Genomic DNA, 25,405 nt, shown 5'->3' with positions numbered 1-25,405 from the left:
ACAATTTTTTAAGATATGCATTGTTATTTTTTTAAGTGTGGGGTAACATTTGAATGTATTGAATTGTTAGCTACTATGAGCACAGGTAAAATAATATTAAAATAATATTCAGACATTGAAATAATAAGATAAACTAAGAGTTACACTAGTGTTTTTTGATCTGTAAACTAATGCATGTCAGTTTTGCTAAACTGTTTTAAGTTTTTTGCTGTACTTTCATTGACAATAGTTTGATTAATAGGATGAATTTACTTTTTTATAAATAGAGGTATAAATTCTAACATTCCTGTTTTTTCATTTTTTTAAGGAAAAAATTTGTATACTAATGAATATGTGGCAATTAAACTGGTAAGTTAACATTAGTTATTATTTGAGATAAAAATACTCAAGATTTTAATAAGATGTCATTTTCAAGAAGATAAACAATCATTGAACTCATTCAGATAATTTCAGTGGGACACCGGATCCCTCCTTTTATTTGGATATCCCTGCCCCCCACAGTATTCCAAGTCTGAAAGTTAGAAAAAATTAAAATCTTCTAGATATTAAATTGCAAAAATTGTAAGAAAAAAACCCCCACTCAAATTATACTCTTTATCATGAAAGTCATAATAAAGAAGTCATGTGCCTGGCTGTTATACTATGTCATGGACTAAGAGATTGGCCTCATGAAATAATTCTGAAAGCAATATAATTTCATTCTTCATACCTGAATATCTTATCTGTTAACAAGGTTGAAAGAAATGTCTAGGTATTTGTGTTGTTTTAAAAAGTGGGCGTATTTTCTTATAAAGTGAGTTTCCCCTTATACTTTCATAGCTTGATTTTCTTTTAAGTTCTGTAGGTAAAGTAAAAAAAACCCCCAATATTCAAGAACAATATTCTGTTTTTCAACCTCTTGAATGATTAATAGTTAATAGTTAGACTGAAGTTGGCACCCCACTTTTCAGTATAGGAAATATAGATTGCCTTCATCCCATATTTGTCTGTCTATAAATAGGTAGTATCATTATGCTAGAGAAGGATTAAGGATACTTTGACACAACTTGCAATGCAGAAATTGTAAACGTTTTCAGAATTGCAGCTGTAGCCTAAGCTGTAACCTCTGACTGGATAAAGAAGAGAATGGATACTGAGTGGTAAAATGTTTGAATATGCATGCTTATATTAGGCATGCACAAAATATTTCAAACCCCAAATACTTTGACTCAACAACAGGATGTTCTGACCTTGCTGGAAATATTTAGAGCTCAAAAAGGATGTTTCAGCTCAAACTCAAAGCACTTCGGGAATGCTCAGTGTAACTTGCTTCAAGTTCAAAGGCAGTGCTCTGAACTTCAAATGAAGCATTTTGAGATTGAAGCATGAAGGTTTTGCACAGCTTTGGCCTGCATCCGCATTCATCTGTTTATACTGTACAAAAAGAGTGATATCTATACAAGGGACAGTTGACCAGTATAGAAAAGTTTCTGAAGATGTGGGGAGAGGAGTGAGGTCATTGCTTATTATTGGAAGTACCCAATACTTTACCTTCTTTGATGAAACAAAAAGACGTATATATGTATGCATCTATGTATGTATGTATGTATGTATGTATTAGATAGTTTTGATAATTCTTATAGCAACTGCTTCCAGCTTTTCATTGCACAGATGTAATATCACTTCCTACTCAAAGTATCAGTACTAACGTTTACATAATAATTTGAAAAGCACCTCTATATCTGATGTTTTTGGACAGAATACTTTTAAAAATATTCACGCTTGGTCCTGTGGTATATAGATAAAACCTCACATAACAAGCTCTCATCTCAGTGATTGAAATTGCTTTCTAAAATCTTGATAGGATCTCATGATACCTCACATTTTATCTCACAATTTTTTCATGTAGCCATCATAAATGGCAAGTTAGAATATTGCAACGTTTACATTGCTGAAACTATTTTTAAGTATTATGTCACACACATGTATTTATGAGAAGCCCATACACACACACACAAACACAGTTTGTTAATAGCTAGAATACTGCAATGTTTAGGGACGCGGCGCTGCGGGTTAAACCGCTGAGCTGCCGATCGGAAGGTCGGCGGTCCGAAACCGCGCGGCGGGGTGAGCTCCCGTTGCTCGTCCCAGCTTCTGCACACCAAGCAGTTCGAAAACATGCAAATGTGAGTAGATTAATTGGTACCGCTTCGGCGGGAAGGTAACCGCGTTCCGTGAGTCATGCTGGCCACATGACCCGGAAGTGTCCTATGGACAACGCCGGCTCCAAGGCTTTGAAACGGAGATGAGCACCGCCCCCTAGAGTCGGACACGACTGGACTTTACGTCAAGGGAAACCTTTACCTTTACCTTACTGCAATGTTTACATTGTTGAAACTTTTTTTTAAGTATTATGTCACATACATGCATTTATGGGAAGCCCATACACACATACATTGTTCTTGCTTTCTTTTTCTCTACTGTTTTATTTTTTCTCTTTCTTCTGTTTTCTTAAATAAATGAAAGCAAATTTCTTAAAACAAACCCAAATGATAAGTTGGATAGAATATTATCTGAATTTCATTGTATGTATGTATGTATGTATTGATATTGTTTAGAGCATAGTATTTTCAAGTTTACCATGATAGTTGGCTCAACACTGAAATATTGGCAGCTTCCCAACATTCCAGCATTTCTCCAAGCAATTTCTAGCAATTAAATGTACCATTATTACAGTTTTTGCACCTCTTTGCATGCAATTGTAACTGATAATGTCAACCACAGTATCCTTCTGGACCGGCTGCAGGGGTTAGGAGTTGAAGGCACTGTACTTCAGTGGTTCACCTCCTTCCTCAGCGGTCAGTTCCAGCTGATGTTGACAGTGGGGGAGAGATCACATCCACAGCCCCTCATGTGCAGGGTGCCTCAGGTCTCAATGCTCTCCCTGTCCTGTTCAACATCTACATGAAACCACTGAGTGAGGTCATCCACCAGTTCAGGGTGTGGTGTCATCACTATGCTGATGATACCTAGCTCTACATCTCTACCCCAAGCAGCACAGGGGAAGCTGTTGATGTATTGGCCAAGTGTCTGGAAGCTGTTTAGGTCTGGATGGGGCAGAACAGACTTCAGCTCAGTCCTATCAAGACTGAGTGGCTGTGGCTGTTTGGACCCCCTGGGTTGGCATTGTTATCATCCTTGGTCTTGGATGGGGCTGCACTTCCCCATTCAAGACTGGTGCATAACTTGGGGGTCCTTCTGGAGTTGCAGCTACTGTTCGAAGAGCAGGTGGCAGCTGTGGCCAGGAAAGCCTTTGCACAGGTTCATCTTGTGTGCCAGTTGCGTCCTTTCATCCATCTGGAGGCCCTACAGAGAGTCACTTATACTCTGATCATCTCACAATTGGATTATTGCAATGTGCTCTACATGGGGCTGCCCTTGGCCACGGGAATCTACAGCTGGTTAAAAATTCAGCTGCGCAAGAAGTAATGGGTGCCTCTTGGTGTGCCCATGTGTCACTACTCCTACGTGAGCTGCTTTGGCTTCCAGTCAGCTTCCAAGCGCAATTCAAGATGCTGATTATTACCTATAAAGCCCTGTATGGCATAGGGCCTAGATATCTGAGAGACCACTTATCTCCAGTCATTTCTGCCCACCCCTTCCATTCCAGCAGAGTGGGTGTGCTCTAGGTCCCTTCCATTAAACATTGCCATCTTGTGGAACCCAGGAAGCCTTCTCTGTTGTAGCTATTACCCTGTGGAACAGCATCCCCCCAGATAGAAGGATGGGCCATCTCTCCTAGGATTCTGGAAAGCTTTGAAAACTTGGCTTTGGTCCCAAGCTTGGGGTTGATGTTTATTTGTTTAATGGCCCCTTTTTTGTTTTGTTTTGTTGATTTTGTTTATTGTTGTTTTACTCTGGGCTATCTGTTTGATTTAATGTTTTTAGCCATTTTTAGATTTTTTCTAGTTTTGTACACCACCCAGAGTCCACTGGTCTTGGGCAACCAATTAATTTAAAAATGAATAAATTATAAACACTATAGAATAAAGATAAAGTCTTCAGATTGAGTGATTGGAAACTCCTGGACTTAGAGATCTAGGTTATAATCCACTTTCAGATGAGCTTGGGTAAGTTTTTCACTTGCCTCAACTTTGGCCTCTCATGAGACAATACTTATAATGCCCCTGTTGCTGGGCAGTTTAATATAACTCTATGATCCCGCTTTGAGTTTGGTTCATTAGCTTAACTTAAAGTCTTCCATCTTTGCTATGTGCTTTGATTTCTTTTTTGGTATCTTTTGTCTCTAAAAAGTTTATACCCTTTTTTCCCTTGTGGTTTGGCTTTTGTCTGCTTTCTCTGTCCCTTTTGGGCTATTTTCATTTGGATTTAGGAGTCAGATATATACATACATACATTAATCCCTTGTGGTCGGTGCCCACCAGCCTAACATTTTAGGCTCACAGACTTTGTGATTTAGTGCCCACATGCTCTTGTGATAAAGATTCACATCTTGGGCGTATCTTGGTTAAGTTTTGAGCCAATTTTGATATATCATGCCTTTCAGTCTCATTTCAGTAATTTTCTGTTAAGCTTCTAGCTCTGTTTGGATTTATCAAATGTATATGTTAGGCTGTATTCTATCCAGCTGAAGGTAATTTTTCCATATCTTTTTTTCCATATCTTTTTTCATTCTTTATTAATCCTTTCTGTAACTTGCACTTTTAGAATATATCTATTTTTCTGTGTTTCCTCTTATAATATATTGGCAGTCACCTAGGCTACCTACTTAGATGGAAAGTGAAATCTTCCAGTGTTTATAATAATCCAGTCTTTGGACTAAAGTACTTTGCCAGAAAGAGGAATCTCTTTTCCTGTGTATGTTCAAGTTTAATTATATCTTCCAGAAGCTTCTGAGATGTTGGAATCTTTACTGTTATGCTAAATACTTCAAATAGCCTTGTGCCTCCATCATTGCTATAAAGTAAGCCCAAATTACTTCCAGTCAATAAAGACATTATTTTAACTTCTTTATGCCATTTAAGCAGTAGTGACTTTGCTTTCTTTAGGGGTAAAATTGTTATTGAATAAGGGTGGAATTTATGGATGACTTGCTGAATAAAGTGCTTCTTTTAATGAAATGGGAAAAGAGTAGAGATGTGAAGGCATAAAATAAAAGTATGTTTTTTTCCCTTAACACTTTTTTTTTGCTGTGTTGAAATTGAAAGAAAAAGATGGATACATTTTACTAAAATGTTATGTTTTAAATAATGAATTAGATTATTGAGATGTGAAACAAACTAGTGTGTGTTTGAAAATACACTAAGTCAACAAATAGAGATATAAAAAGATGAGGCAAAAATTAAATTTTCACAAGTCTTTGAAAATAAGAAAATACTGAAAATGGAGGGTAAGAACAAATCTAAACTGCAGATTGTACATTAAATCAGAAAATGAATTTGTAAAATTCTGAATCTTGTTTCACTTTGCCTTGTTTTTTTCCCCCCTGAAAATTAATGTATTTCTGTTTGTTTGGTAAAGGACAAAATGCACTCTTTTTTTCCCTACAATGTTACTATCTTCTGCTTTTAGTATTAATATATTGCTAATTCCAATATCATGGGGCCAGGTCCCTGGGAACCTGGAATTTGGAAGCCACATCTCTAGAGAATCTCTAGTCTACAGAAAAAAAGACCTTGCCCATGTGAACGTAGAGAGTGATTATAGAGAAAGATAGAAGCAGGCAGATGCTAGTGGGTTTGTGGCCAGAGGGCTCTTAAACATAAGTACCAGTAGTTTAAACTGGGTCTGGCTTGAACAGGGAATCAGTGAAGAGTCTTGCAATGTAATGAGACATGAAAATAGCATGGAAGGTTTAGAAAAGTCCAAATGTACTGTTCTGGACTCAAAGGATGGAGAGAGAAGTTAGGATCATCTGCCAGAAGATGACTGCACTAATTTGAGTACGAAATAACCAAGGGAAACTGTCATGAGTACTGATGGCGAGCAGGAGGGGGCCTCTGTCCAGGGGGGAAAATGCATGTGTAGTACTGAGGAGTTAAGCAGCCATTCAAAGAGACACAGATCGGATCCGCCTTAACTTTTGGGGTTTATCTGTCTGGGTTTTTCCCACGCTTCTTCAGTTTGTTAGGATTCTGTCTTGTGTAGCAGTAATAAACACTAGAGACTTACTCCTCGTCTCAGCGTGCTTCCTGACTGTTAGGACATCAATCCTAACAAACTGCTACTCCCATTGAAAGAGGGAGGAACAAAAAAAAAATAAAGGAGAGACATTTGGAAAATGTCTTTGGAAAATCAGGAATCACGCTGAGACGAGGAGTAGGTCTCTAGTGTTTATTATTGCTACACAAGACAGAATCCTAACAAACTGAAGAAGCGTGGGAAAGCCCAGACAGATAAACCCTAAGAGTTAAGGCGGATCCGATCTGTGTCTCTTTGAATGGCTGCTTAACTCCTCAGTACTACGCATGCGTTTTCCCCCCTGGACAGAGGCCCCTCCTGCTCACCATCAGTACTCATGACAGAAACAACTAGATAAAACACCAATTTTCTCCATCAGAAACTCCCTGATCTATGAATACTTATGAAATAAAAATGTGCCAACTTTCTCATAAATTGCAAGAGTCAACTGAATATCAGTCAAAACCCTGAGCTCTGGTGGAGGAAACAGGAATAATCTGGGAATCCTGCAGACAAATTGAAGGGAAACACAATAGAGGATGAGAAGGACTGTCAGGCCGAAACACATTAATCTCCATCTTATCCTTATACAGTGAGGTGATGAAAGGACACTGAAGATGAAATGTTAATAAGACATTTCAATATAGCTGACTATGTGTCATCATCAAAGACTTCAAAAGACTAATAGATCTGAGTTACCAGCACTGGGTGAGAATTAATTTCTCACACTGATAAGAAGCCTAGCAGAAGTTAGCAAATACAGTAATCAATGGATGCAGACTACTCAATTCATAAAAGAAATTAACTTTTATAGTTCAGATTGCTAAAAGGAACATCAGTTAGATTACAATGATACCGAAAACCCAAATCATGAATCAGGCACACAAAGGAAGAGTATTAAGGGTAAATAAAATAGATTTCAGGACTGATTCTGAAGAGGAAATTCCTGGACTGTAATCTGCTACACAGTACTGCATTTCTTAAAGTATAACAGTCTGTAAGTCCATTTGCAACAAAAAATAAATTCAGCCAATAAAAGTTTCATCACCAAATATAATTTTACAGATAAACCTAGTTATATACTGCATAACAAACATAACTGTAAGAGTACTAAAAAAAAGTATTGCATGTATTTCAAACTCCACCCCCCCCCCCAATTTGTTTTCTTCTGTTGACTCTGCCATAGCCAATTTTATCTCCTTTTGCATGGCCCTAGATGTTGTTAGAGTCTGCTCTGGAAAGTTGTAGAATTCTCTGGAACAGATTTTGGGAGGTTGTGGGGCAATCTGGGGAGAAACAAGAATAAATGTTGGCTGCGTGAATGGACTTCTCATTCAGCTCTGGATATCATTCTAAGTCCCATTCTTGGTGTATAATACGTAATTAGCTGCCCAGAGTCACTTGTTGAGATGGGCGGCTATAGAAATCAAATGAATGAATGAATGTTGTCCTTTCAGTATAAGAAAACAGTCCAAGAGCTAGAAGTGAACAAAACTGTTTTTCTATTATGGGCAGGAAGAGAAAAATATATGTTTAAAGTTTGTGACTATAGCCTTGTTTCCTATAGATGTTTCGTTGTCCAACAGTGCGCTGATGATGTTATTAGCTGAGTAATGAAACGTCTGCAAGCAAACAACCAAGCTCAGAGAGCACCAAGAACTCCACAACTCAACCCTGAGCTACATATATTCTCTTCTGTGGTTTCATATAATAAGCAATATAGGCATTTGTTATTGTAGCCTGAATTTCTCCCTACCTATTTTGTGAGTCTTGTGTTTCAGTTTGTGGTAGTGTTTTTCCAAAGTGCTGTATGTGACAGGGAGAATGCAATTTTCCATATAATATTTTATTAAATAAAAATAAAGTGCTGTCTGCTTTCTATCTTGCAATATTTTTACTATTTGTTTATTTTTTCATAAACTTTACTGTAGGGTTGATCATCAGTGTTAAGTATCTTTGACACATTGAGTCTTGGTCCTCAGTATGGGGATTTGGGGCATCCCTCATTCGTATTTCTTCTACCCAACACTACCACAATCTGAAACACAAGACTCACAAAATAGGTAGGGAGAAATTCAGGCTACAATAACAAATGCCTATATTGCTTATTATATGAAACAATAGAAGAGAATGTATGTAGCTCATGGTTGAATTGTGGAGTTCTTAGTGCTCTCTGAGCTTAGGGAGAAGATGTGGAGCATTGTGTTGTTAAGAAAACCCTTTGTTTCCGCCCTGCCCCATTTACTAAAGAAGGGATAGTGGAAATTTTAAGAAAAGCTAGTCTCTTCTGTATTGTTTTCTTTCAGAGGATCAAAGAATGGAATAAAATAAGTATTTCTTTAATAAATTTATGTCTTGAATTTCAATGTTAATATATCTTGAAGTATACAGAGAATAAAAATTCTGATAGATTTAAATACTTGTAACAGAACAAAATCATAAACATTTAGATAGGGTAGGCCTGTTGAACAGATGAGTCTTTAATAAATGCCTAAACTGTATAGTAGTAGGCACCTCCTAAATATCACAATACAAAGCATTCCAGAAAATAGGTACCATTACAGAGAAAGTCTATCTGCAAGTTGTGGCAGAAATCACATGACTTCATCTGATGATCTTAGCTACTGCCCAGTCTGTATCTGGAAAGGCAATTTACAAGGGATTCTGATCTGAGGTTGTTTAGGCCTGAAAGCAAAGCTTTGAACCTGGCTCAGTATGGGCATGTCTAGTGCCTCACTGCAACTTCAGTATCAGGGACTTGGGTTGACCCATGTAAATTGTATTGCAGTAATTTAAGTGTGGATGATGGTGGCCAGCCTATTCTTTTCCAGGAAACAATAAACAGATTTACCAGTCAGAGCTGGTAATAAATGCTTATGGCCACAGAGGTCACTTGATCCTCCAGTAAGATCGATGAGTCTGTGAGCATTTCCAAACAATACAGTATACTTGTTCTGTAGGAGAGTATATGGTATCATCTAGAATAGGAATATGCTACATGCTGGCTGGGGAATTCTGGGGGTTGAAGTCCACACAAGTTGCTGAGATTGAGAAACACTGGGTGCATACTATATATTCTGTACTTATTTGGGCATGTATCTCATACATTAAAGAGTGCTCAGGCATTCTTTCTGCCATGGAAGAAGATCAACACAGCAGTAAAGACTGGGGCAATTACTAGTGCAGCAAATGAGTTACATATCTGCATATAAATCTATTTCTGCCTACCACTTTTTATTGTCAGTGTTATATTACTGTAGATCTTGGCTTTCAAAATGGAAATTTTTGGTTTCTCCAGGAGCCAATGAAGTCAAGAGCACCACAACTGCACTTGGAATACAGATTCTACAAGCAGCTAGGGTCTGGAGGTAAGTATGATTTATAGTGGAATGGAAATTGTTAATGAAACAAACATTTATGAGTATATATGCCTGTATTGGTTTGTGCTGCTGACTGTATCTTTGGCAGAAATATGAGAAAGAGTTTTCTCAATAAGTCTCCTCAGACTCTGAATCTGATGAGGGAGTCAGGCTAGTTTTTGTCCTTTCATTGGCAGGCAAGATTTGATCAGTTCTTACTCAGGCCTTTTGCCCTTAAGTCAACTTGCTGCTTGAATCTAAATAATCTGGTTAGTTATTTGTTTCTAATTGTTTTGTTTTCAATACATTTTAATTATTTAAATATAAACTTTATTTTTTAATCAATATTTTACGATACAGTGTCTGCTTAAGAATTGTTTTTCGTAGAAAGTTGGGAACTTACCATTTGGATTATAAATGCTTATTGACAGGAATATTTATGTTGTACTAGACACTGAAACATTCCATGGACTTGATATGTATAATTGATACATAACAAATGGCACATCTCACTGCAGACACATCTAGCATTTGCCTGATAAGCCATTCACAGATAAAGCCACGCATCAAAATACCTTCTTCCTCATAATTCATTCTTTTCAACCTGCCTTGTAATTGAAAAGGAGTTAATGTGCTTTAATCATATGTGGCTATAAGTTTGATAGTACTCATACAAGGTCAATGTTTAATTTTAAAAAAGGTACAGTAACCTTTGATAAGGCATCTGCTATTCAAATACGATGTTCTATTTCTCATGGACAGAGCTAGATATAAATTTACAAGCATTTTATACATGCATTTCCCATGACTAGCATTGTAAAAATCATCACGGGACAAGCTTTTACAGAGCAATTTATAATAAATTAAGACATCACTGATTTTCAAAATTTACCTGTTTGCTATTTTAGATACTAATGAAAGATGAAAATATTTTGATTTGGAAATACTAGAGAGACTGACAACTGTCTTGACGTAGTTTGAAGTTTCTCAAAGCTTTTAAATTAAGAATGCTACCAGTGAGGCTTGCAGCAAAAAGTATTAGTTCTTTCCTTCATTTCTGTTTGGCTAGTCTTATTAAAATTTTTATCTGTAATGAAATAGGAATTTTGTTACAATGAAATTTGAAGGAGATACAGTGATTTTCAGGAGAAATAATAACTTATATGTTCAGATTGTATGTGGATTCATTATCTGGATTGCTTATGAATCATCTTGCCTAAAACCTAAGGATGCATAAATCCTAGTATTAAAAGCATTAAAAATGTGAAATTGGTAGACTGTATAGGTAATAAACTACTAAATATCTTGTACTGAATATCATGTTCTTCCATTTATGTAAGCTTTTTACTTGATACTGTTTATAGGGAAATTGTTAAATAATAGGCTGAGACAGTTGTAGTGAATTTCCACAAAGGGACATTATTGACTTTTGTATTTTCAATTGATTTAATGATTACAGCTAGGCAAGATGGTACGTTTTCATTTGCAAATACTATAGCTAAGATAAAAAGGAGCTAGAGGCTATTTCTGAATCTTCCGGTGTTTAGGAATTGAATGCAATCAAATGTGATGAGTCCAGAGTCCAAATGAGTCCAGAGTCCATGAGTTCAAATGTGAACCACCCAGAGTCCCCCTTTCGGGGGAGATAGGCAGTGATGGAAATTTGAAATATAAATATAAATATAAATATAAATATAAAGATAGATAGATAGATAGATAGATAGATAGATAGATAGATAGATAGATAGATAAATGATGCTATTTATTTTCACTTTTTAGATGGAATACCTCAGGTTTATTATTTTGGCCCTTGTGGCAAATATAATGCCATGGTGCTGGAACTACTGGGACCTAGTTTGGAAGATTTATTTGACTTGTGTGATAGGACATTTTCCTTGAAAACTGTACTTATGATAGCCATACAATTGGTGAGTATAACTCCTCTTTAAATTGTCTTCTGTACCTTATACTTAAATAATAATGAAAATATCATGAATGCACAAAGAATGTATCATTATTGGGTTCCTGGTGTTTTCTGAGCTTGCTTCTCTTCCTGCAGACGTTTCATTACCAGTCTAGGTAACATCATCAGTGCATGGGAGAGTGGAGTTTGCTGGCTGTTTATATGTGGTAGGTTGTCTTACCAGCCTTGATTTGGGCATTATTTTTTCCTTGATTGATTTTGGGGTTTTACTATTGTAAACTACCCAGAGAGCTTTGCCTTTGGGATTGTTTACATTTTTTTTTAAATAAATAGGGTGGGGTTTTGTAGTTTCTGTTTAACTGGTGCTGGTTCCTGCTTATCTCGGTGTTGGTTAATATATGTATGATGAGGAATGATGTGTTTGCCTTTTACCATTACCTTTGGTTGCTTCCTTTCTTAAATGGTTGTAGATGGAGCTTAATTCAATATATCTTTTAATGGCTGATTTGTCAGGGTGCAATGCCTTTAGGAATTCTCTTCCACTTTTGGACCTGACTTGGTCTAAGATGTCTACAGTTTCCCAATTGAAATAGTGGGTTGAACTTGTCAGTCTGTTGTGAAATTAAGGAGTTTTTATCATGCTTCTGACTGCCAATTGATGTTCATGGATGCTTTCTCTCAAATCTCTGGCTGACGTAATGGATTTCACAGTTCTTGCATTATATATTGTAAATGGCTCCTTGGGTATTGGTCTTTGGGTTTTGTTTAGGTGGTTTTGGATAAATTTTGTTGTTTTCTGGGCTACCATGATGCCTAGGAGTTGTCATAATTTGTTGGTCATTTCAGAGATGTTTGATATATGGTAGAGTTATACTTTTCATGAGTTTTGAAGGTTATATAGTGATTGGTTCCATGTTACACTAGTGTCTATCCATGTAGCCAATAATTACACAATCCTTAAAAAGGATAGCTCTACTATAAATCAAAAGGACTAGAAAGTTTACTATGAATTATAGTATGATTCTGCAGGCAGTATCCTTTTCTACACATAAGTGTAGCAGAATATTCTTAAATCTATGGATATCTGGTAGCCAGTTAATTTACAAGACATTTGAAATAAGCAGTTTTTTCATCTTCGTCCATTTTTTCTTCAGGGTTTCAAAACTTAGAAATGCCTTTGTGGTATGAACTATGAACTATCATTGACAACACATAATGGCAACCATTGTATAATTTAATGAAGGGACATTTTTTAAAAGGTACTGTCTTTAATGGATAGATATATATATCACCACCTGCATTTATATTATGAAACAAAATAAAATTAATCTTAGGAAAGTTTTCATTTTTAATTTGGTTTGTGTCCTAACAACCAGGAAACACACTGAGACAAGGAACTGGTCTCTAATATTTATTGCTAGTACTTAACAGGAATCCTAACAAACTGAAGAAGCGTGGGAAAACCCAGACATATAACCCCCAAGGGTTAAGGCGGTCCCGATCTGTGTCTCTTTGAATGGCTGAACAATTCATCAGTGCTACGCATGCGCTTGACAGTCTGGATGGGAGCCCCCTGCTCACCATCCTTACTCATGACAGTTTGTGGCAAACCTTGGATTTCAAGACAGGAAAACAGAACAATATCTTCATTTGTTTTGCTACTAAAGTTATAATTATTTTTATTTTTAAAAACTTTCTTTCATTCTATTTGATAGATTTCCCGAATGGAATATGTTCATTCAAAGAACTTAATATACAGAGATGTAAAACCTGAAAACTTCTTAATAGGACGACCAGGAAACAAAACTCAACAAATTATTCATATTATAGATTTTGGTTTGGCAAAAGAGTACATAGATCCAGAAACAAAGAAGCACATACCATATCGAGAACACAAAAGCCTTACAGGAACTGCTAGATACATGAGTATAAATACACATTTAGGAAAAGGTAGGTATTTTTTAAGAGCATGAACATAGCAGCTTCACTAGATTTTTGTGACCAGCTTGTATGTTATAATCATTTTTTTTTAAAAACTCAAGCTATTTTATTAAAACATATGTGTAAGAGTATGGATGTGATTCTTTAATGTTGTCAGTGCATGGCAAAATCCTAATTTTTAAAAAAAAGTTTTTAATGAACTGTTGAGTTCAGTTATACCCTTCCTAATGAATGATTAGTTCTGAACAGCTTTTACAACTCTTCAGTTTTCCTTTATTGCACAACTGGGTTTAAAACTAGGATTTCTTGTCTCTCAGTGCCACTAGATCCAGTAGACAGGCCAGTTATTTACCTACTTAAATAAGTCAGCTTTCTTTCTTTCTTTCTTTCTTTCTTTCTTTCTTTCTTTCTTTCTTTCTTTCTCTTTCTTTCTTTCTTTCTTTCTTTCTTTCTTTCTTTCTTTCTTTCTATATTTATATTTATATTTATATTTATATTTATATTTATATTTATATTTATATTTATATTTATATTTATATTGAGCCACCCACGTCACATATAACAGCTCCGGGTGGTAACACAATTACAACATCAGTAACAAAATGCAGAAAATAAAACACATCAGAAAACAGAAGAGAACTGCTATCAAGGAGAAACTAATGAACAACCAATTCATTCAACTCATGGGCTCAACCCCCTCCTGACCCTACACCTGAGAAATAGCACTGTGTCAGTTCTTCCATATCTTCATAGTGAGGGTTTATGTAGATCTAAAGAAGGCTTTGGGACGTGATGGCGCTGCGGGTTAAACCACTGAGCTTGCCGATTAGAAGGTCGGTGGTTTGAATCCGCATGACGGGATGAGCTCCCATTGCTAGTCCCAGCTCCTGCCAACCTAGCAGTTCGAAAACATGCAAATATGAGTAGATTAATAGGTACCGCTTCGGCGGGCAGGTAATGGCTTTCCGTTTAGTCATGCTGGCCACATGACCATGGAAGTGTCTATAGACAAACGCCAGCTCTTCGGCTTTGAAATGGAGATGAGCACCGCCCCCTAGAGTCGGACACAACTGGACTTAACGTCAAGGGAAATCTTTACCTTTAAAAGAAGGCTTACAATTCTCTCTTCTGCTAATTTGGTCAGGAGTTCTAACTTGTAAGGAAGTTAGAATTGAAACTTTAGTTTGTAAATTGCTGAGAAAACTTGTTAAAATGTTGCAGAAAAAGCTGTTTAATATAAATAGTGTAAATTGCACCATAACTATGGTGTGTAATTAATTTAGAAAGTAAATTTAGACAACTGTTTTTAACACTGCAGCAATATTAAATAATATATGATGTATTATTTTTGAGGGGAAACAGATATACCCTTGTATTTCAACTTCATGCAACAGCTGCATGTGGAATGCCAAATGAAAATAAGCCATTTTTCCAAGTTTGAAATTGAATATTTCAATGTACACTAATGCCTTAGTGTTCTGTATCTCCTCTCTCCTTCCCCTTGGAAATCTGTAGTCAAAAGATATGGGGGGGAAAAAGAGAAACCTTGGAATCATAATGTTCTGATTAGTTTATGGATGAGTCTATGCAGCCAATTAATGCTTTTACATTTAATGGGATTTGGCAGGTTGACTTGATGGAGTTGTTAACTGGAAATTTGCTGTTCGTACTTATCTATAATTTTCAAAAAGCTTACATTATTTTATACAGTTTCATATTTGTACATATTTGCCATTAATTTTATATATCAGTCCAGAAATCTAGCTTTCATATTTTCAATTTATTTTTTCAGAACAAAGTAGAAGAGATGATTTGGAAGCTTTAGGTCATATGTTCATGTATTTTTTAAGAGGCAGCCTTCCCTGGCAAGGCTTAAAGGTAGTGTATGAATTCTTTAGATTTGTCTTGTTTCTTATGATATTACCAAAGTTTCATAGAATGTTTCTGAAGCAGTTAACTTGATGCTTTTTCAAACTTAGGCAGATACATTGAAAGAACGGTATCAGAAAATTGGAGATACAAAGAGAGCAACTCCTATAGAAGTACTATGTGAAAACTTTCCAGGTAAAGAGTTCTGCTATTGAGTAGGCTATGAAGTGGCTATATTGCCAGTTATACTATATATTATAGTGTCAGGCAGCACAATCAATGCTGCAATAATTAGAGTCATAGAGTTGGAAAGGCCATTTAGGCCACCAAATATCTTCCTGCACAGTTCAGGAATTGAAATTAAACCTGCCTAGACTTCCCTTGAACACTGCAAACCATGAGGAGCACATCACTTCTCTGGTTAATTAACTCCAATATGAAGCTGCTCTTATTGTTAGGAAGTTTTGCCAGAATCTGCATTCCTGTAACTTAGATTCACTGTTTTCTATCTTAAGTCTGCAATAAGAGATACCAAGTTTTGACCTATTTTTTGTGTGACATACTTAATGAGCATTTTGAAGAAGGCTGACTCCTCTAATATTTCTAGTATCCTGGTCATCCTTATTGTTCTTTTCTGAACCTGTTTCATTTTCACTGAATCCTTAAAATTTGATGTCTAGAACTGGTCTAGTATTTGATACGGTATCCTAACAAAGCAGAATAAAGTAATTACTTGCCATGATTTGTTTTGTTGATGTAGTCTAAAGTTGCTTTTGTCTTTTTTATAGCCACATCACACTGCTGGCTATATTCAATTTGCAATCAACTATTATTCAAAGATCTTTTTTACAAGTGCCTTTACTAAGCCAAGTACTGTATCTTTAATCCTATATGTATGCATTTGATTTTTGTTTCCCGAGTGAAGGATTTTGCACTTGTCTCTGTTACAGCTAATTCTGCTACTTTTAACCTGTTTCTTGAACATACTGCTCTTTAATCTGAGAGTTTATCCCACCCTCCGCCCTCCCACATGAGTGTTTATTGATTTTTAATGAGCACTACAAAAAAGAATGAAGTAATGAAGTTGCTCATCTGGCTGATTTTTTCAGAATTGTGCAGTTTTCCTTGTTTATGTGTTTGTCAGAACATGTTGTCATTTATTTGTTCTTGGCATCCTGAGTTAGTTCCATCTATGACTCAGGAGCAATATCAATAATTTCAAAGCTCATGCTCTATGCCCATGTGCAACTGTTGTTACTGAAAAGTTAAAATTGGTTGTCAGTCTAACTGAATTCTTGTATATTTGTTAACATGCCATGAAAAATGTAAGAAGTTATCGAATTGTCCCTAGTTTTGAAACCATGCCTCCAAATACGAATTACTGTCATCATTATTTATCAAACAACTTGGCATATAGATTAAGTCCTCTTCTAGCCAGTCTTCTGATGTGTTTACTATTTCAGCAAACATTTTCAAATGATGCAATGAAACTGTCTCAACTCTGTGATCATCTTCATGAAAAGCACCCAGACAAAAAGGATAAAGACTTGGAATATTTCAGAAATCTTCATGATTTGTTTTGTTTATTATTAAGCAATCCTCGAAATATTTTTTTCAAAAAATGTTCTAAGAAGGCCAAACACAGACTTACTCATTTTACTGTATTTCAGAGATTATTGCTAACATGGCATTGATAATGCCATGTTTGCAGGAAGTTATTTCTATAATAATGCATCAAGAACCAACTGAAATATTGAAACTCTTTACTAAATAGTAATACAGCAGTACAAAGGAGCATTGATGAAATGGGTAATGATGTTGAAAACAATAAAATCCTCCCTACAGTTGGATGAAGCTGTGGACAGCAAAGCTTTATTAATGGACTGTGTTCTACATTTTGAAGATAACTTTATCCTATAAGAAGATATGCAGTTTGCAAAAAGTCTTATAGCTGTAGCAAATCAATTTTGCTGCATTAAAAGCATACTTAGAAAATGCCAATATTCCATTAACAAACATTATTGCTTGTGTAATTGATAGAGTTCTGTGGAAGGAAAATATTGCAGATTTATGGCATTTTTGAAGAAGCAGTCCCAGATGTTTTTTGTATTCATTGTATACTTCACAGAAATCACACTGCTGAACATTTTATGTCCAGACTTATACAACTCTCTAAATAGTGTGGTAAATGAAATAAATAAGATTAAAATCAATTCCAAAAGGATAAGTTATTTCAACAACTTTGTCAAGATAATTAACAGCAGTTTGTTCTTTTGTTTTTAAACATGGATATTTGATGGATTTCTAAAGGCAACTATTTGACACATATTGTGGAATTACTCAAAATTATGTTTGAATTCTGTCGTAAGGAAAAGAAAATGGATTTCTGCAGTAATAATGAAGTGTGAAAATATATTATTTACTTGGCTGGAATATTTCAGAAATTTAATGACATTAATTTGAAACATGAAGATAAGGTAGTTACACTTAGGGCTGCAAAAATGTTTCAACAATTTAAGCTCATTTTTAATTTTTAAAAATTATTTTATTGCTGTAAAAAATTCATTACAGTGAGTGCATAAACTACCATTCCATTTCTTTTTTAAACAGATTAAACTTTGTTCTCATGAACCTAATTGGTCAATCTTTCCATTACATTTATAAAGAGCCAGTTCACAGGTTGAAAGCGAACACATTTCTTCCATCCAGGATTTGACATTTGACGTTGTATTTTTTTTCCAACGGCACAATATCTTGTTTGCTACATCCTAATGCTGATATACCCAGTTCTTATAACTCAACAAATTCCAAGTTTTCAGTACATAATTCAACAATACATATGCAACTTATGTTTAAGAATTAACTTATATCAATTCTATTTTGGGTACTATATTTATTAAAATACAAATCCTAAACCAGAACAGAACTACCAAAGAGCAGGTCCAAATCAACTGTGTTAAACATCCTGCACATTTATTTTATCTCTAGTACCTTTTGAGGTATCCAATAAGCATGAAAAAGATTTTTTTTTGTAAGCTAACCTCACCTAAATTTTGTAAGTCATATTGTAAATGTAATCAGTTGGAGTAGCCTGGGTTTCTGATGCTATACAGGTAGTCCTCGCTTAGCAGCCATTCATTTGGTGACAGTTCAGACTTACAACGGTGCTGGGAAAAACTGACTTGCAACCAGTCCTCACTCTTAGGACCATCACAGTGTCCCTGCGGTCACATGATCAGTATTTGGGTGCTTGGCAATCGGTTCACATTTATGACTGTTACAGCATCATGTGATCACCATTTTCAACTCTCCCGGCCGGCTTCTGACAAGCAAAATAAATGGGGAGCCGTGTGATTCTCTTAACAACCTCATGGTTTGCTTAACACTTGCGGTGATTCACTTAACATCGCCGCGAAAAGGTTGTAAAATCTGGTAAGCTTCACTTAATGACTGCTTCACTTAGCAACTAAAATTCCAGTCCCAATTGTGGTCGTTAAGCAAGGACTACCTGTGTGTAGGCATTATTATTATTATTATTATAATTTACCTTTTTAATATATAATTCAAGGTGGCAAACACCTAATGTTCTTGTCTCTTATTTTCCCCACAACAACAGCCCTGTGAGGTGAATTGGGCTGAGAGAGTGACTGGCCCAAAGTCACTCAGCTGCCTCTCATGCCTAATAAGGCAAGTCTAGAATTCAGTCTTCTTGTTTCTAGGCCAGCACCTTAACCAATACACCAAACTGGCTTTCTTCTTCCATGTCGTTTAGTAATTGGCCAACCCTCTTACTCATCATTTTAGACCAAGAGAGATTTGGAGCAGTTAGATTTCCAGGAGGAACTTAGATTTCCAGGAGGAACTGTAAGAAAGGTCATAATTCACTCGCAAGAGGCATTAACTGCCTCCTGGAGCCATCTAGTCAAACTGTGTTGGATCTTACCAGCCAAGATAAATAAGGATCTAGAAAAATGGTAGATGGCCTGCTTGATCTCCTCCAGCATTTTATCCACTCCTTCATATTGCAGTAACTGAAAATATTCCCACACATTCTGAGGGGTGGGGGATATCAGTCCCTGCTAGCTTGATTATTACCAGGAAATCACCCATCCACCCTAATCAGCCACTGGTTGCCACTTCCAATCCATCCTGCCCTAAAAGCCAGATTTAAATAAACCCTGCATACCTGTTTGTTCCCATGGTGGTCAAGATGTTCAGAGAACTACTGAACAGGACAAATGGACAATCTTGGCATAGATATTAGAGCTTCCCAGGATAACTGAAAAAAAAAGTCTTTCCTTTACAACGAAAGAAACATTCAGTGTTTATGCTAGAGGAACCTGGAATTGTATAAAACTGTATAATGCCATCTCAAAGCAGTTTGTATTATTCAGTAAATTGCAATCAATAAAGTTAATTAAACATAATAAAAAATTGAAAGTATAGAACAATAAATAACCACATAGCCAAAGCAAGATAAAAATTAAAATCAAAACAGTATATAAATCATGTCAAAATAACATATATAAAACATGGTGTCAACATAAAATAAATCTCTATGCACGCACACAAACTCATGGGATGTTTCTTTCTATTGCTGGAGTAAGTCAATAAATTTAAACATCACTGCTGAATTGGAAATTAAATTATTTAGAATCTTTAGTTCTTGGCTAATAGTGTGAAAGCATACCAATAAAATTACTAAGGTCTGAACATTCCAGTATAACTGGTAGAACAGTTCAAAAATTGTATGTAAGAACACAGAAAGTTAATATAAAAATATTACAAAAAATTTTCTTTTGTAATCTGTATTGTGATGTTCATGGCATGGAATTGAAATATATTATGATTGCAAATTACAAGAAGAATTTATCTAGGAAATCTGGCATTCTACAGAAAACGCTTGATAAATTTTATTTTCAGAAACTGAAGTGAATTTTTACAACAGTTTCTCCATTGAAAATTATATGTACATGCCCAAGTGGTTTTGAGATTATCATTTTTTTGTAGCATGAATCTGTGCAGATAGATATTTCAGTTCCATTCAGAGAAGATGCTAATGCTGTAGAAAAATCTCAATATGTTTAAACAAAATGATACTGTAGGAAGAACATAGCAGTGCATTGGTTACATAAAGGCTAGATCAAAATGACATAGTCAAATGATGTAGCTATTATAACTTGTATGGATTAGATAATATTAATGGTGGCCTCCCCTGTACTGAATGTGTTCAAGTGGAGGCTGGACAGTCATCTGTCAGAAGTGCTTTAATTTGGGTTCCTGTACTGAGCAAGAGATTGAACTAGGTTTTTATTATTTTCTGTTACTTGTATTAGGTCTGTACAAATAATTTGATGCATTACAATCTGGGTGACACACACAATTGGTAAAATGTGCTTGCTTGATCATTACTTTCCTATATTTTGGTATGCTAATGAAATTAGGAAAAAATTGTGTTAGTTTTAGCCAAACAATCATTAAAAATACAATCAGTATTATAGCTGGAACTTCAAGCTGACGTGGTTTGATTCCTCAAACTTTATCTTTTTTCAGGTTGGAAAATAGGAAATAATCCATTGATACAGTCATAAAAGAACTTTAGTATTTGTGATTATAAACATTGGTTTTCATATTGTCCTGCAAAAAATCAGATAAACTCTTTATATAAGACATGTTCTTCTACTTAATTTAAAGAATTACATTTAAAAAATAAAATAAAAATAAAAGGCAATAACCATTTATTATCTTGGACATTCAGGCTACCGTTGTATGTACCATTTGTTAGGACTAAGTCTTAAATAAGTTCACTGACGTTACCATGCGCAGTAGCAGTTCCTAATGATTCCCTGTAACTATGAGAAAATACACTATTCTGAATTTATATCCTGATTCTTTTGATAAAAATGTATTTTAAAACTTCAATTTTGTTATCTAGTCTGAATATTCTCATTTGCCTTTGAGGGACTTAGGAAATTTAGACTTTTTTTCAGAAATTGAGAAGTTTTTCAACTTTATATATTAGTTGTTTCTTGCTTGTGTTTAGATGTATCTCTTTAAGAATTTATGAGGTTTTTTCACTTAATAAAGAAGATGGAGGAGCATGAGGCAAATAAAAATCATGGGAATAGCAGGTCTTCAGCATTTTGCAAAAGCAATATTGGCTGATCGTCTGCTTTGGAATAGTGACAGTATGCTGTTTTACTAAAAATGATGTCATTCAAGCTCTCAGAATTTCATCTACTGTAACCCCTTCCCCTGTGAAAGCAATATTACTATCACTAATTTTTATCCATTAATTTTGAAGTTGAACTAGCTGTAACATTGTTTTATAGTAATATTTTAATAAATATTTCATTAATGACATACACATTACATATTTTATTAGTGGCTTTTCATTTTTTTCTCAGTGGAAGAATAACCTGATAGGAAAAAAGTGGAAAAGCTGGGTATACACGTTTTTTTTATTCCCTCCTCCCTCCAGATGTTTTGATCACAAATTTATTAGAAAGAGAAATACAAAATAATAAATATAATTGACAACATTGAAATTATGTGTATTAAATACTAATTGATAAAGGTACTTTCTCTTTTTATACTAAAAAGCTGAGGCTTACAGTAATTAGAAACTATTTTTTCTACCAGTTAATATTATAAATGCTTCTTTATTCATGTAGAAGAAATGGCTACATATCTTCGTTATGTGAGAAGGCTAGATTTCTTTGAAAAACCAGATTATGACTACTTAAGAAAGCTCTTTACGGACTTGTTTGATCGGAAAGGTTATATGTTTGATTATGAATATGACTGGATTGGTAAACAACTGGTAAGTATAGTTCAATAAGTATTTTTTATATTCTTGAAAAATTGAATTCTAACAGTATTGAAATGCAGTAGTTTTTATTTAGCTTACATTGAATGGTCTTGTATTGCTTAAATAATACTTTATAGCGCCATGCTTTGCGATAAGCTTATGATAATAATCATTATCCTAGCTTTCTGCACATTGACACAAAGTGGCTATAGAAAGTCATAGTTAAAATTTTGTAAAAAACATTGAGTCCACTGTTAAAACTAATTCAAATTGGAAGGGCCCTGCTACAGAGGAAGATGTTGATGCATTAAAATGAAGGATTTAGTGCATATTCCTGAAAGGAATATGCATTAGTTTCTGAGCAAAACAGGAGAGAGTTCAAATCAGAGGTGGGCAACATGAGGTCACAGGCCAAATGAGGTCCCTGAATCTTTTGCTGGCTTTTGGTCATAATCAAGGTTTTTTATTTGATTTAATGTCCCTGGACCTTTTTCCTGTGGCCCCAGGCCACCTCTGACTATAGTTGACAGATTTTAAATTTTTGTTTAAACTCTTAATGAAGTCACAGCATAATAAATCAGTTCTGTATGCTAGGTGAAATTTAAATGGCAAATTAAACTTGTTACCAGATGCCAATTGCTGCAATACAGGTGGTCCTCACTTAATGACCACTTGTTCAGTGACTGTTCAAACTTACAACAGTGCTGAACGAGTGGTACTTACAGCCAATCTTTGTATTACAATGGTTGCAGCGCCCTGTGGTCACATGATCACCATTTACAACCTTCTTTTGCTGCTTTCTACAAGCAAAGTCAATGGAGAAGGCTACAGGAGGTCACAAATGGCGTCTACATGATGTCCTCACTTAACGACCCAAGGTGATTTGCTTACCAATGGAAGTGCTGGAATTTCTGTCGCTAAGTGGCACAGTTACATGCCATCACGCTTTACAACCATATTGCTTAGCAGTGGAAATTCTGGTTCCAATTACCATTGGTAAGTGAGGACTCCTGGTAATGTTTTGATATGGCCTAAGGGCTAATCAATAAACTTTGATTGATTGACTACTGGTAATGTGACTTTTGGTCTTCTGAATTTAGATCATTAAATGAAGCGATAGAACCTTCTGTTTTATTTTCAGACAAGTTTAGTGAAATAATTATTATGTGGATTTGAACAGAATCTTGAAGGATATAACAAAATAGTTAATAGAATTGATTGAGTTGGAAGGAGCCATTTACATGCTGAATATAACCATCTGCTCCATGCAGAAATCCAAATTAAAGTATCCAGCACAGATGACTATTCAGCTGGGCTTGAATAGGTGGAATCAGTGCTCTCTGACCTTGGTTGTTTGCTTGCAGACATTTCATCACCCAACTAGGTAACATCATCAGTACTAGTGAGTGTGGGGTTTGCTCCCTGTTTATATACAGTAGCTTGCCCTGCCAGTGTTGGTGGGGGTGTGGTTTTCTCCTTGGTACTTCCTTGATTAGGGTATTGTTTTCTTCGTGATTGTTCATCTGATGCTAATCCGTGCTTATCTGGGTGTTGGCTGTGACTGTCTTCTGACTGCTAGGTGGTGTTCATGGATGTGCTCTGCTAGTTTTCTGCCTGTCTGTCCTACATAGTGGCTATTAAAGTTCTTACACTGTATTTTGTAAATGACTCCTGTTTTTTCTTCTTGGGCTACTGGGACTTTTGGTTTATTTAAGATGTTTTGGAGGGCTTTAGTTGTTTAGGTGCTATGGTGATGCCATATGGTTGTCATAGTCTGTTGGTTGTTTCTGATATGTTTTTGGTGTATGGCAGTGTTATCCTTTTCAAAGCTTGTGTTGGTTGTGCTGCAGTGGGTTGAGTGGCCAGGTACTTTTTGATAAAGTTGCGTAGGTATTCATTTTGTTGGAAGGTGTTGTATAGGCAGTCTGTTTCCTTTTTTTAGTGTTCTGTGTTGCTGCAGTGAGTTTGTGCTCATCTGAATAATGTTCTCGCACAGCTCCTCTTGTGGGAGGTTGGGTTGTTACTTTGGTAATGGAACACTTGGTTAGTGTGGCTTCTTTTTTGATAGACTTGTGTTTCTAATTTGCCTCTGCTCCAGGAAGGGTAGTGTGTTGTCTTTTCCTTCTTCCTTTGTGAATTTTATTCCATTGAATATGTTGATTGTTTCATGTGTATTCTCTAGTTGTTGCTTTTTTATTATGACAAAAGTTTGCATTCCTGATCCATACTTTTGGTTGGAAGTGCTATAGTTTCTAGATGCTGCATTACGGTCTGTGCTATGAGTCCTAATAGTGGCGATCCCATGGGTGTTCCTCTGATTTGTTGTTATATCTGTCCATCAAACTGAAAGTAGGTAGTGAGGCAGAGGTTGATGAGTTCCATGAGTCTGGTATTTCAATCTTAGTGTATTTGGCTAGGTTGGGTGCGTTGTGTAGTATTGCTGCCATGGATTCTTTCACTAATTCTGGATCTTTGGATGTGAACAGTGCTGTGACATTGAATGAAACCATAATTTCATCTTCTATTTTTAGGTCTCTTCTCCTCTATTGGGCTTGAATATATCCAGTGAAGGGGAGATCCCCACTTCTAAAAGTACTTGGTTCAACTGTTCAATTGCTCTTAATATTAGAAAGTTTTTCCTAGCTTTTAACTGGAATTTGACTCCTATAAGTAAAAACTATTCCATATTCAGAGATCATACAAACCTTGGCCTTCTTTTATGTGACATATTTCAGATGTTTGAGTGGTGCTAATGTGATGACCATAACTTGAAATAGTACTCAAGGTGGGGTTTAACTAGTACAAATGAAGTAGAAAAATTACTTCCTGTGATTTAGCTGAAAATTGCATTGTGTGTGTGTCTATGAACCACATCACATCATTGCCCCATATTCAGTTTGCAATCAATATTATTCCGATGTCCCATAATATATTTCACTGTATTTCTGTGAATTTGACTTTTGTTTCTTAATTGAAGAACTTTTCACTTGCCTCATTTAAATTTCCTTGGTTTTTTATGTTCAGCCCCTTTTTCTAACCTAGGAAGATAATTTTGAGTATTATGCCTGTCTTTTAGGATATTGTGGAGTCCTTGGTGCTCTCTGACCTTGGTTGGTTTCTTGCAGACATTTCATTGCCTGACTAGGATATTGTTTTAGGATATTGTTAGGATAGTTTTGTGAACCTGTAAATTTTATAGGAACATTTCTTCCATTTCCTCATGCAAGTGATTGATAAAAATGCTGACAAGCAGAGAGCCTCACTGAACTCCATTCAATACTTTGCTCCAATTTGATGAGGAAACATTGATGAGCATTCCTG

General features: G+C 35.6%; 1 protein-coding gene across 7 annotated transcripts in view; it reads left to right on the top strand.

Moving 5' to 3' along the window:
- Positions 1–25,405, top strand: part of CSNK1G3 (casein kinase 1 gamma 3) — a 79,332-nt gene that overhangs the window by 27,901 nt on the left and 26,026 nt on the right. For 2 of the 7 annotated variants that reach the window (XM_063295290.1, XM_063295296.1), the window contains exons 5-11: positions 308–348; positions 9,479–9,548; positions 11,319–11,467; positions 13,179–13,413; positions 15,197–15,282; positions 15,384–15,468; positions 21,948–22,096. In XM_063295290.1, coding sequence (XP_063151360.1) covers positions 308–348; positions 9,479–9,548; positions 11,319–11,467; positions 13,179–13,413; positions 15,197–15,282; positions 15,384–15,468; positions 21,948–22,096 — 815 coding nt within the window. Of the gene's footprint in view, positions 1–307; positions 349–9,424; positions 9,549–11,318; positions 11,468–13,178; positions 13,414–15,196; positions 15,283–15,383; positions 15,469–21,947; positions 22,097–25,405 lie in introns of those variants that run through there. The other 5 variants (XM_063295292.1, XM_063295293.1, XM_063295294.1 and 2 more) reach the window with 3 other exon arrangements.

Source organism: Candoia aspera, chromosome 2 (assembly GCF_035149785.1).
Source record: "Candoia aspera isolate rCanAsp1 chromosome 2, rCanAsp1.hap2, whole genome shotgun sequence".
NCBI lineage: Eukaryota > Metazoa > Chordata > Lepidosauria > Squamata > Boidae > Candoia > Candoia aspera.
This window is presented reverse-complemented; position numbering and strand designations above follow the sequence as displayed.